The sequence below is a fragment of the Trachypithecus francoisi genome, unplaced genomic scaffold, assembly GCF_009764315.1.
Source record: "Trachypithecus francoisi isolate TF-2019V2 unplaced genomic scaffold, Tfra_2.0 Lachesis_group5, whole genome shotgun sequence".
Lineage (NCBI taxonomy): Eukaryota > Metazoa > Chordata > Mammalia > Primates > Cercopithecidae > Trachypithecus > Trachypithecus francoisi.
The window spans coordinates 124133502-124146462 of NW_022681470.1; the positions used below are offsets into that span (position 1 = coordinate 124133502).

A 12961-nucleotide genomic window follows, 5' to 3' on the forward strand; every position below is an offset into this window, starting at 1 on the left:
AAGCATGGTTTTCAGCAATTCTCAAATAACATGAAGACTTTTAAAATTGGATTAGGAAAGCAAAACCATAATGAAACCATGTTAAAAAACAGGCTCAATGATCAAATGGACTTTAACAAATGTGCAGAAGAAAAAGCAGACTCACTAATGAATAAAGATAGGCAAGAAAATAAACTGAGAAATGACTAGCTGGAGTTCCTAAGTTTGTTGAGGTCCTACTTAAAATTCATAAAGCAGGAAAAAATAGGTTAAAATCTTAAACAATCAGGAAGGAAAGAGAAAGAAGAAACAACTGTTGCCCTAAAGAAAGGTCTAGTGTACGTAGAAAGTAGTGAACTATTTTTTAAGTCTTTGCATGTGATAAACCTGTTAAAATACTGTTGTAACCAATTCAAGCTTCTAGTTGGCCTTACTGAAAAATAAACCATGGCACTGGAAAAATTATAGAAGTTAGGTAAAAGAATATAAAATTTGAATCAGCTAGTTTTTTTTTTTTGGAAATGGAGTCTCGCTCTATTGCCCAGGCTGGAGTGCAGTGCCTGATCTCAGCTCACTGCCACCTGTGCCTCCCAGGTTCAAGCGATTCTCCTGCCTCAACCTCCCGAGTAGCTAGGATTACAGGCACAGACCGCCACACCCGGCTAATCTTTTGTATTTTGGTAGAGATGGAGTTTCACCGTGTTGCCCTGCTGGTCTTGAAATTCTAAGCTCAGGCAGTCCTCCCGCCTGGGCCTCCCGAAGTGCTAAGATTACAGATGTGAGCTACTGCACCCGGCCACGATAATAACCATTTTTTTTTTTTTTAGACTGTGTCTCACTCTGTCGCCCAGGCTGGAGTGCAGTGGTGCATCTCAGCTCACTGCAAGCTCCGCCTCCCGGGTTTACGCCATTTTCCTGCCTCAGCCTCCCAAATAGCTGGGACTACAGGTGCCCGCCACCACACCCAGCTATTTTTTGTATTTTTAGTAGAGACGGAGTTTCACCATATTAGCTAGGATGGTCTCGATCTCCTGACCTCATGATCCGCCTGCCTCGGCCTCCCAAAGTGCTGGGATTACAGGTGTGAACCACCATGCCTGGCCTGTAATAACTTTTAAAAGTGTTTTGTTTATTCTTCAAGTTCTTTGCAGAAGACTTCCCACAAATTCTAAGATTCTCAAAATATTCTAAGAATACTTAGAATGAATTATGTTGTTCATTTATATAAGATCTATTTGTATACTAAGGAATTAATGATTTAAACAAGAAGGATTCCTATCACTACTAAGACAAAACTATCAATACTTCCTATTTCTTAGATAAGCTATTTTAAAATATGATAATGTTGATTTTCAGTTAAAAACATTTTACATTTTGTTTATTCATTCTAGCTAGCCTACTACATTTTTCTTTGTATGCCTACTCCAAGCGTCAATTATTCAAAATTAGTAAGATTTGTGTCCATAAAAATAGAAGCTGTTTAGGAAAGAATAAATGTGATATCAAACAGATCTGAGTTACAGTCTCTACTGTGTCACCTAATAACCAAGCTTGTCATTTAACCTCCCTATGCTTCAGTTCACTTGCCTGTAAAATTGGTATCATAATAATACAAAGATTATGAGAATTAGAGGTAACAAACATAAAGCATATAGAGCAGTGAGTGGCCCCTTATAAGCACTCAGTAAATATTTGGTGTGTGATTGTTGTTGTGGTGGTGGTTGTTATATAGACCTTAATTTGAGAGAGTTAGAATATACCTCACAAGATAGCCGTGATGCAGAAAACAGAATAGTTAACACTTGACAAATGTGAATTTTGTTATCGATGGTGGAAGCCTATTGGTATATAAATAAAGCGTTGCCTTTTCTTTCGTTTTCCTTTCTTGTTTAAAGGATTCTGGAGCAGATGCCCTGGAGTTAAATTTATCGTGTCCACATGGCATGGGAGAAAGAGGAATGGGCTTGGCCTGTGGGCAGGTAAGGACCTTGACAGCTGCCACTAAGTATGTCAGTGTGACATAACAGGTCCCCGTATGGATAGTTACTATACCTTAGGCAAGGAGATGCATGGATCAGATGACTGGCTAGAGACTTCCAGGTCTGCATTGTTTAAATATTTAGTGCTTAAAAAGTGGAAAATGAGGGAAGCTGAAATTATAGCAACTGTTTAGTTTTATTGAGGAAAATATCACATTATGTGCTTGACAGTAAGTAATATCATAACAAATAGTTTTTAAAAGCGCTGAAGCAGAATTAGCTGATTTCAAATGCAGTGTTCTTTATTCATTCCTGATGCTGATCCAGTTTCCCTGGAGCAATATACTGTACAAAATGCATTGTTCGTAGTGATTTTGTAGTAAATGGGGCACAGCACAAATTGCATTTTACATTTTTTAGCATATGATCATTATTCACTAACTGTGTTTGGGGAGTTGCAAAAAGACTTTGATGCTATTTTTATTTTGGATACAATAAATGGAACCTTCATACTAAAATACTTTCAAAAGCCTAATGAACACAATGTGAAATAATATGTTAATATATAGAAAATACTGCATCTTTATGTAACTAGTTACCACGTTGGATGTTAAGGAGCACTGTAAAAACTTAATGCTAAAAAGGTGAGTATTTTGTATCTCATAATTTAGCTTTTAAGCCCAGAAGGAAATGGTGTGAATTAAATAGTATGAAATGTAGTAATTTCTGACAGATTGTCTAGTCTTGGAAAGTTTACTTTTATCTCCATGTCTGGCACAGGGCCTTGTACTTAGTAGATGCCCAGCTTTTTTTTTTTTTTTTCTCTCTAGTCATCAAATTGATTTGAATTAAACTCAGAGGCCCTTAATTTGGGAAGACAAACATTTCTGCTTATTCAAATGAACATAGATTGCTATCTTTGTATTAGCAGTCAGGAAGAATTTTAAAGTACTTTGTAAATATTTAACATGCAGAATAGATTTGTGACTTAAGGAGAAACCATTGTTATGTAACAACAGGAAAGGAGGGTCTAGTCAAATATTTTTCAAGTATATTCTCTGTTCCATTCGCAACAGATTGCCCAGAAGATCAGTAACTATGATACATGGTAACAGAACCAAGACTCAGAACTACCCAGTATGGGGAAAATATCATGACATCGAATCATGACTTTTATCAGTCTCATGATTAGATATTAACATGTTAAGATGGGTAATGTGATTACAATGAAAAGGATTCCATAAAGGACACCTGGAATGGGGGCTGAGTTAGTATTCTTTTCCCATCTCAAGTCAAGATTGTCCCTCCACTCGTTTCACAGTCTCTGAGTCTCAGAACTGAAATATTTTTTAGTTACGTGGATAGAAACAGCTATGGAGGTTTTCAATCTATTGATTGCTTTGTTAGGGGAGAATGCAATTCAATATTTCTCTCTTGCCACAAATATGACAATTATTTTGAAAATGTTACCCTAGTCCCACCTGAGTTTATTTTTTGGAGTAGGCTTTTGCTATATGAGCACATCTGAATTTACTCAGCCTTTAAGTGTCTTAGGTGTATCCTTTCTAGAGAGTTATTTAGCCACAGAAAGTTTTGCACAGCCTTTGGCTGAATGAGAATGCCAAATGCTAAAACTTTGCAGTCAGAGATATCATTAAGCTTTCTGAAAACTCTTGGAAAACACATGTTCCAAAAACCATGATATCTTGGCTGAAGAAAATTTAGGAACATTTCCATTTCACTTATTAGTTGTAATCTCTAAAACTGAAACCAATTCTTCCTATCAGCCAAGTTTAGAAATTTTCTTTTGAATGATATTCTCTTGTAAATTATATAATTGAAGAATAAAGCGAATTTAATCATTTTTGTTCCAACATATTTTAAATGATTTCTCTGCCTGAGGACACATGAATGTTCCATATTTTAAATAAAGAGAAGTTAGAATATTAGTGCATTTTTTAAAAAATGCTTTCCTGTGACTCTGACTTCCCGAAGTGAGCACAAACGCACTCGGGCTTATTCACCTTTTCCTCTGGTTCCTTTTACCCCTTCTCTGCCTCCTGTTCCCATTGCTTCTCCTTTTACCTCCCTAAGTTCCAAAGTCTTGAACACTTGCCAATTGGTGGGATGAAGAATTTATACTCAGTGGTGGGGGACTGAAGAATCATTCTAGTCCCTCTTCCCCATTGCTATGTGGTCTTGCATTTCATCTGTTGAAAACTTACTATGTGCTAAGCACAGAGCTGCATGCATGGTCAGAATCTGATCAATATTTGCTTCAAGAATTAGACATGCTATTGGTTCCATGGCTAAAATATTTATCTGCCAGAGACACCTTCTTGTTCAGTACACATTCCTCTCTAAATACCTGATTTTTTTCTCCTTTATCTCAAACATTTTCTCACAAATATTTAATGAGTGAAAAATGCTGCCTTTGTACCTAATTTGCCTGTATGTAATCAACATTATATAGATCTAACAGTGATATATATACACATATATATAAGCTCATATATATACCTATATATGTAAAATAAGTGACTAAAAATCATGAAATTTATGAAGAGGGAAGGCCATAATCCATACTGTACAGCATTATAGGTTCCATATTTATTTATGAAATTTATAGAAACAGAATCTCAAGCTGACCTTGGGAAATTGTATTGTATATTCCTTCAAATCAAAGCTTCATATCAAATCTTAAGACACCTCAGCATGGCTGAGTGTTTAAAAGTAGTCTCATGTATTCATTCCATCAGCCATGTGTCACCTTGGTCAAGCCACTTGCTCTCCTGAAGGATAAGTATCCATCTCTAAAATACGGGATTTGAACTAAATGGTCTCGAAATCCCCTTTAAGCTTTAATATTCTGATAATGTTAACATTAAAAATAGCAGGCTACTGTTATTTTTAAACTACCTTTAAAGAGCATTGTTAAAACAAAAACAACTAAAGAAATAAACAAGCGCCTATTATGTTGCTCTTTTTTAAAAAAAAGATAAGTTCTGGGATACGTGAGCTGAACGTGCAGGTTTGTTACATAGGTATACATGTGCCATGGTGGTTTGCTGCTCCTATCAACCCATCATCTGGGTTTTAAGCCCCGCATGCATTAGGTATTTGTTCTAATGCTCTCACCCCGCGGACCCCCCACCCCCCAACAGGCCCCGGTGTGTGATGTTTCCCTCCCTGTGTCCATGTGTTCTCATTGTTCAACTCCCATTTATGAGTGAGAACATGCGGTGTTTGGTTTTTTGTTCCTATGTTAGTTTGCTGAGAATGATGGCTTCCAGCTTCATCCATGTCCCTGCAAAGCACATAAACTTGATTTTTTTATGGCTGCACAGTATTCCATGGTGTATATTGTGGAAGACAGTGTGGCGATTCCTCAAGGATCTAGAACCAGAAATACCATTTGACCCAGCAATCCCATTACTGGGTATATAAGCAAAGGATTATAAATCATTTTACTATAAAGACACATGCACACGTAAGTTTATTTCAGCACTATTTACAATAGCAAAGACTTGGAACCAACCTAAATGCCCATCAATGATAGACTGGATTAAGAAAATATGTTGCTCTTTTTAAAAACACTAACATTTCCTTAGCCTGCATTAAGGCAGTATTTTACTTGTGATTCTTGTTTTTACTCATGCTTACCCTAACTAATGCTGTTCGCTTTTTGGTATATTTTACTTTGACAAATGAGAATCTAAGCAGCAGTTGCTCAAAAAGGCTATGATTGGTTAAGTAGACATCTTGTACTTAAAGTGGCTAGGATAGAACCCTTGGTCTTTTCTACTAGAGGCTGCACTTCCATTTTAGTTAATGGTGTCAATAACCCTGAGGCTCAAGCAAAGGTGAAAATATCATTCAGTTTGGGTTGTGTTCATTCCAAACAGAGTCAAAGTTGTATTACAGCGTGAAAAATAAAATACAACTCTTCTTCCATTCCCTCCTAACAACCCTCTGAAGCCGGATGAGTTTTGATTTCATTTTTCAGAAAGCGGAGGCCCTCGAGTTTCCCAGGTCAAAGATCTGGTCAATGGCTTCCAGACTTGCGCTTTGATTTGATAGTAGCCTGAATAAAGGGCAGTTGTCTAGAACAGTTCCTAATAAGTAGATATTCCAATATCAATGTTAAGTATCAATATTATTAACTGAAAATTAAGTGCAGGATTACATAAGCTCTAAAGTTTGTTTATAATTCAATTTCATTTCTCTAAATATATGAAACTACAAGCAAACGTGAATCCACTATTTAGGTTCTGTCTCCTGCGACTAAAGGTGCTTCTCTGGTGTCTTAGCATTCAGATTTAAAGTTGTCTACATGCAATTTATATAAATCCATTTTCTGTAACAGCATATTACTTAATAGATGTAATTGTATTATAACCAATTCTATAAAATTCAGCCAAAATGACACCTTTTTGAGGTCTTCCCCTTTTCCTACATGCTACATGTTCCTATCACATTGAGTACTAACCCTCTTTTAGCCTACTAAAATTACATTAAATTTTTTACTTCCATCCTGCAGAACCTTCTTACCCAGTTCAGGCTAGTACTGAATAGACCTCGAGTAGGCCTTTGTGTTGTTGTGTTTTTAAAATTATTGCCAACAATAGGTGGCAAAAAAATCCTATTATTTCTGTTAAAATAATGACAAGATATGGCCTTCCCTGGCCTGCATTGTCATGCAACAATAAGAAGGTAGACCTTAATTAGGCTCCTCTGACACTGTTTCTGGTACATGTAAATAGTAGCAAACATTTGACTAAGAATATGTGTTCATTCTCAAACGTGAATTTGACCAGTATATTTCTTTCTGATTCACCTTTACATATCAAGACCAACCTTCCCCAGGAGTTTTACTGAACCTCTGAGTTCCTGACATTGTTGTCTTTGGGCTGCCTTCTTTGGCCGGCAGTACCTTTAATTCTTAGACCTTCCGTCAGCTATCAAAAGAAAAATAGTTGCCCAGGAGTTGTAAGTGGAGTGAGTTATGTGGTAAGAGGCGTTGTCTTCCTGTTTTATCTTCCATATGGCAATAAAGAAGAGCAAGACGCAGCATGCTCCACAGGACTTCTCGATACAAGTCATGTAATCCTCTTGGAATGATTTTCTTTTTCCTACCATCAGAAAACCTAAAGCTGCCTACTTCTTTTCCTTGAATTGATGATGGGGCGTAGTAAAGCACAGAATTTTGTGACTGAGAAGAACCTTAAAGATTTTCCAATTCATCTCCCTTATATACAGGATAGGAATGAAGGACCAGAAAAGTGCCTAATCTACCTTAGCCTAAGGTAACCAACTAGCAAGTCCCACAGCTTTAGTGCCTTTGTTACTGACCCCTGTCTGGTGCTCTGTCTAGTATTCCCAACTGTGTTATTTTGGTGTATCAAAGTTTCTGGTCAAGCAGGAAAAGTCAGTGCACTACCCTGGCTACTCCCTACTATAACTTTTTGCGTACAATTATTATTCCTTCTGCTTGGAGTTTATACCTTCTCAGCTGCAATTATCCAAATGGAAATCACCTCTCTAATTCTATTTCAAATGACATTCTAATTCATGAGCTGGTTGTATATTATCAGTCAACCAAACTTTCCATGAGGAAGGAAGAATAATATATGTTGAAAGGGTTTAAAGGTAGAAACCCAATGCATACTCACATCTGAATCTGTAGTGACCTAGAGTTTGAATCACTGTCAGAGGATTTGATTTCTTTACTAAGCAGTTCCAAGAGGCTACAAAGATGTTATTTCCCTAGCCCTCGATGGATTCCAATTGTTCAGTGGTTTGAATGCCTTCATTGTAGGTATGATTGCTAAAAAGTGCACAACTATTTAGTGTACACTAATTTAGTAATGATTTCTTTGGATAGAAAGTTCAAAAATGATAGTATAATCAGAGAGAAGACCGCTGTAGCTTTACGGGCAGAGTAAGGACCTGAACAAAGATGGCAATAACACTGTTATCATCTGTTGTATCTTGCCAACTCACGTTCCCCTTCCTGCATTTAATGTTATTGTTCAATTCTATGCATAGAATTTTTAAATATTAGAATGTTCAACGCAGTCTAAACATTAGTTTTGTCATCAGAGAGACATATGAAGTCCTACTTTCATGATGATTTAGCTAAGCCAGAATAAAAGGTTTAAAAGTGATAAACCTTAAAATTGAGTTTTAAAGTTTATTGCTCCAAATACCACCCAGAGCAATACTTTAATAATTCCTTCATGATCTGTTCTGTGTTCAAACTTAATTTGCACAAAACTGTATGTTTATTTTTTAAAAAAGAGAGAGAGGCTTTGTTTCTGTTTCAACATGCCAACATTTTTTCATTAGACATTAACCACAGATTATTACCCTTACCCTTGCCAGAAAGCAGACGTCTGTCATCAGGAAGAGAATCCAAACCAAGTGTGAGGACCACAGTGCCCCAGATGTGCTAGAATTTCCCCTGGGAAATAAAGTCTTCCTTCAGCAGCTGGGTTAACAGGCCCTCTAGCTCATATGCAATGCAGTGTCCAGGGAGCAATGACCACAGCCCTGCTTGAATCAGACCCCCATAGATGTCTGTGGAGGGGACCATATGAAGACACTCTTTTAAAGCCAAAACAGCTAAGAAGTCATAGTATTTTCCATATTTCCCAGAGTTGAAACTCAGGAGTTCAGGAGTATAAGAAATCCCAAAGGTTAGAGAAAAGAATGTGGGAGCCCCAGCACTTGTAAAATACAACAAACTGAAGCCACAGTAACTTCCCTGGCTTCTCATGGGGAATCTAAGATGAGGATCACTGCTGAGTTCCGTTCGCTTTTTCATACTGATTAGGTATGTGCTCCTGAGACATCCTCTGCAGGTTCTTGATTCCTCTCCTTCCTTGTGACTTCAGCCTCTATGAGCTATGTCTGTGGATAATTATCCTGAATGTGATGTTTAGTTGTGCCGTAATCAGCATGGAAACATGTAGGTTTGGGCTAGAGAGTTGGAATTCCAGGTCTATGATTTGACTGGATAAGTATGGGATAGACTAGGTTGGCCTCAGTGGGATGATCCCCTGAGACATCGCTTTTATAGGTTTGAAAATCATTGCACCGTGAAATAACATAGTTCTGTGAAGAAACATGAGAAATGACTGTGTGGTATAAGCTTCTGCAAAAGTGACTAAAATCTGATATTAGCCATATACAGTGAATTCATCCTATTTTATTTTCCTCATAGCATTATAATTTTTGAAGTTCTTTAAAATAAATTATCAATTTGTTTATGAGAAAAACTATCTCTAATAAAAAAGAAATCTTTGCTTTATACTATATTATGTTGCCCAACTTTTTATTTGATTTTAATTTTCAGCCATTTGAATAGACGTGGCTGCTTACATAAGTAGATAAACTACAGGAGATCTGTAAGAGACATTTATATAACTGTCAATATTTTGCCTACAGCTGGTTTTCTATGAATTTTTCAATTATAGCTATTAATGTTTGTAATGATATAAAAATGTTTGCTTCTTTTAAGAAATTATAATTTTTGTAGTCAAAAGCAACACCGTTTAAATCTAACTGAATTATCAGTTCTAGATCAGGAAATATTGTTGTTTCTGTGTAGCCCAACCATTATGTGGCAGTGAAAAAACATTATATATAGGCCAGGCATGGTAGCTCATGCCTGAATCCTAGCACTTTGGGAGGCTGAGGCAGGAAGATTGCTTGAGCTAAGGAGTTTGAGACCAGCCTGGGCAACACAGAGAAACCCTGTGTCTGCTGAACACACACACCCAAAAAATAGCTGGATGTGGTGGTGTGCACCTGTGGTTCCAGCTACTTGGGGGGCTGAGGCGGGAGGATCACTTGAGCCTGGGAGGCGGAGGTTGTGGTGAACTGAGATCACACAGCTGCACTCCAGCCTGGTGAATGTTACAGGAAAAACAGCTAACTATGTATTTTTAAACTTATTTTGGTTTTTATTGTTCTCATCATTTGTTTTATTCCAGAAATAAGGAGCGAAAGTATTTTTTTAAGTTTTTCAAAAATCACTCTCAAATATTTGTTCACATCACAGTGAGTTTGAGAAATATAGCAGAATTCTCTATGTATTTGTTATCTATAGCATAAGGATGAACTAAAAATGTCATAAAGAGAGACAGAGGTGAGATGGAGGAGAGGCTATGGTCTTAGTTCATGATTTCATAAAGAGTTCAAATAATGTAATGTCACAGAAGAATAATAGAGATTGCCAGGGCAGAGTCGAGACAAGGTGGGAAACCAAGATTGCTAAGAAATGAATGTTGGCAGCAAAAGGGAGGGTCTAGTTATGTGATCCAGCTAGCCTAGAATATTGGAAGAGCTGGTGGACAAGACCGAGTCATGTATTAGAAGCCACAAAAGACTCGAGAGTAAAGGAGTCTGCAGCATATCAGGCTAAAAAGCAACATTGGACCAGAAAACTGGTAAGCACTCAGCAGCTGAAAGTAGAGGCAAGAGTTCAAGATAAGGCAAGAGAGAAGATAAGGAATAAGACAAATTAAACAAAGGCATCAGAGGCACCACCTTCACAACGACCTTAAAATTAAGGTACTTCTACCTCAGAGAGAAATTTGTACACACTTCCTGCTGAGGTAGAGTCAGTCTTTTATGGTGCAATCAGTTCAAGGTTTCCATCCGGGATGGGTGAGCTGTCAGGAAGGAGGCGTGTGGATTTGCCTGACTAGAGAAGGAGATAAGGTAAGTCAAGGAAAATAAATTTATTAAAATGATGGCATTTTACAACTTAAGAGTATTGGCTGAGCACTGAAGGCTCTGTGGCTTTTGTCATGATCATTGAGGAAGTCCTATTCTCTGAGAACTATTAAAACTCCCCAGACAAACATGAGGTGATGCTTATTGATAATCACAGATTTCATACAAACATGAAGTCACTCTTGACATTATTTATATTGCAGAGATCTTATTGACAGTTTTGTTTTATAGCTAACTTTGATTTTGTTCTCTCACCAAGAACCACTTTAAGTATCATTATGCTTAGTGAATATATGTCCTCTACAAAAAAAGGTTATCTTTAAGGAGAAATCAATTTAAAGCATGAATTCCAATTTTACTCCCTTTGAGAAGTCTTAAACATCTTTGACTCTTTCCTCATCTTATTTCTTATTTAGTTTTTCTAGGGTCGATTGCCTGAGTTTTTGCCCATTTCTCCCTGTTTGTTGCTACTGGGTCTATTCAGATTTGAAAGTCCTCACAGATAGGTTGCAAATTCCATTAACCTTAATATGTGTTCATGATTCATCAGAAAAGAACATGCAACCTTCTTCTCTTATTTGTAAAATGTCTAACCCTCTATTAAGTGAATGGAAAACTTTGTTGCAATTTTCCTTTGCCAACTTTTTTTCTTTCCTTGACCACACCAAAACCGTAAACAACATGGCAGACTTGCCACTCCTGTTTTTCCTGTAATTGTGTTTTGGGTAACATGGAAGAAATTTGATATATGAAGGGATAATAGTATCTCTTCTCTTTTAATATCTATATAGATATAGATAAAGATGTCATGGAATACTACTCAGCCATAAAAAGAATGAAATCATGTCTTTTGTAGCAACATGGATGGAACTAGAGGTCATTATCTTTTTTTATATATTTAATTTAAGTTCTAGGGTACATCTGCACAGTGGACAGGTTTGTTACATAGTTATACATGTGCCATGTTGGTGTGCTGCACCTATTAACTTGTCATTTACATTGGGTATTTCTCTAATGCTATCGCTCCCCCTGCCCCCCACCCCATGACAGGCCCGGGGCATGATGTTCCCTGCCCTGTGTCCAAATATTCTCGTTGTTCACTTCCCACCTATGAGTGAGAACATGCGGCGTTTGGTTTTCTGTCCTTGTGATAGTTTGCTCAGAATTATGGTTTCCAGCTTCATCCATGTCCCTCAAAGGACATGAACACATCATTTTTTATGGCTGCATAGTATTCCACAGTGTATATGTGCCACATTTTCTTAATCCAGTCTATAATTGATGGACCTTTGAGTTGGTTCCAAGTTTTTGCTATTGTGAGTAGTGCCACAATAAACATACATGTGCATGTGTCTGTATAGCAGCATGATTTATAATCCTTTGGGTATATACCCAGTAATGGGATCACTGGGTCAAATGATATTTCTAGTTCTAGATTCTTGACAAATTGCCACACTGTCTTCCACAGTGATTGAACTAGTTTACACTCCCACCAACAGTGTAAAAGCATTCCTATTCCTTCACATCCTCTCCAGCATCTGTTGTTTCCTGACTTTTTAATGACGGCCATTCTAACTGGTGTGAGATGGTATCTCATTGTGGTTTTGATTTACATTTCTCTGGTGACCAGTGATAATGAGCATTTTTTCATGTGTCTGTGGCTGCATAAATGTCTTATTTTGAGAAGTGTCTGTTCATATCCTTTGCCAGCTTATTGATGGGGTTGTTTTTATATTGTAAATTTGTTTTAAGTTTTGTAGATTCTGGTAATTAACCCTTTGTCAGATGGGTAGATTGCAAAAATTTTCTCCCATTCTGTAGGTTGCCTGTTTCTTTTGCTGTGCAGAAGCTCTTTAGTTTAATTAGATCCCATTTGTCTATTTTGCCTTTTGTTGCCGTTCCTTTTGGTGTTTTAGTCATGAAGTCCTTGCCCATCCCTATGTCCTGAATGGTATTGTATAGGTTTTCTTCTAGGGTTTTTATGATTTTAGATCTAACATTTACATCTTTAATCCGTCTTGAATTAATTTTTGTATAAGATGTAAAGAAGGGATCCAGTTTCAGCTTTCTACATATGGCTAGCCAGTTTTCCCAGCACCATTTATATATCTGTTATGGTACCAGTATCATGCTGTTTTGGTTACTGTAGCCTTGTAATATAGTTTGAAGTCAGGTAGCGTGATGCCTCCAGCTTTGTTCTTTTTGCTTAGGATTGTCTTGGCTATGTGGGCTCTTTTTTGGTTCCATAAGAAATTTAAAGT

General features: G+C 37.1%; 1 protein-coding gene across 5 annotated transcripts in view; it reads left to right on the plus strand.

The window, feature by feature from the left end:
* DPYD (dihydropyrimidine dehydrogenase) overlaps window positions 1–12961 on the plus strand; it is an 881134-nt gene that overhangs the window by 570901 nt on the left and 297272 nt on the right. For all 5 annotated transcript variants that reach the window (XM_033199100.1, XM_033199098.1, XM_033199103.1 and 2 more), the window contains one exon: window positions 1875–1958. In XM_033199100.1, the coding sequence (XP_033054991.1) occupies window positions 1875–1958 (84 nt within the window). The remainder of the gene's footprint in view (window positions 1–1874; window positions 1959–12961) is intronic.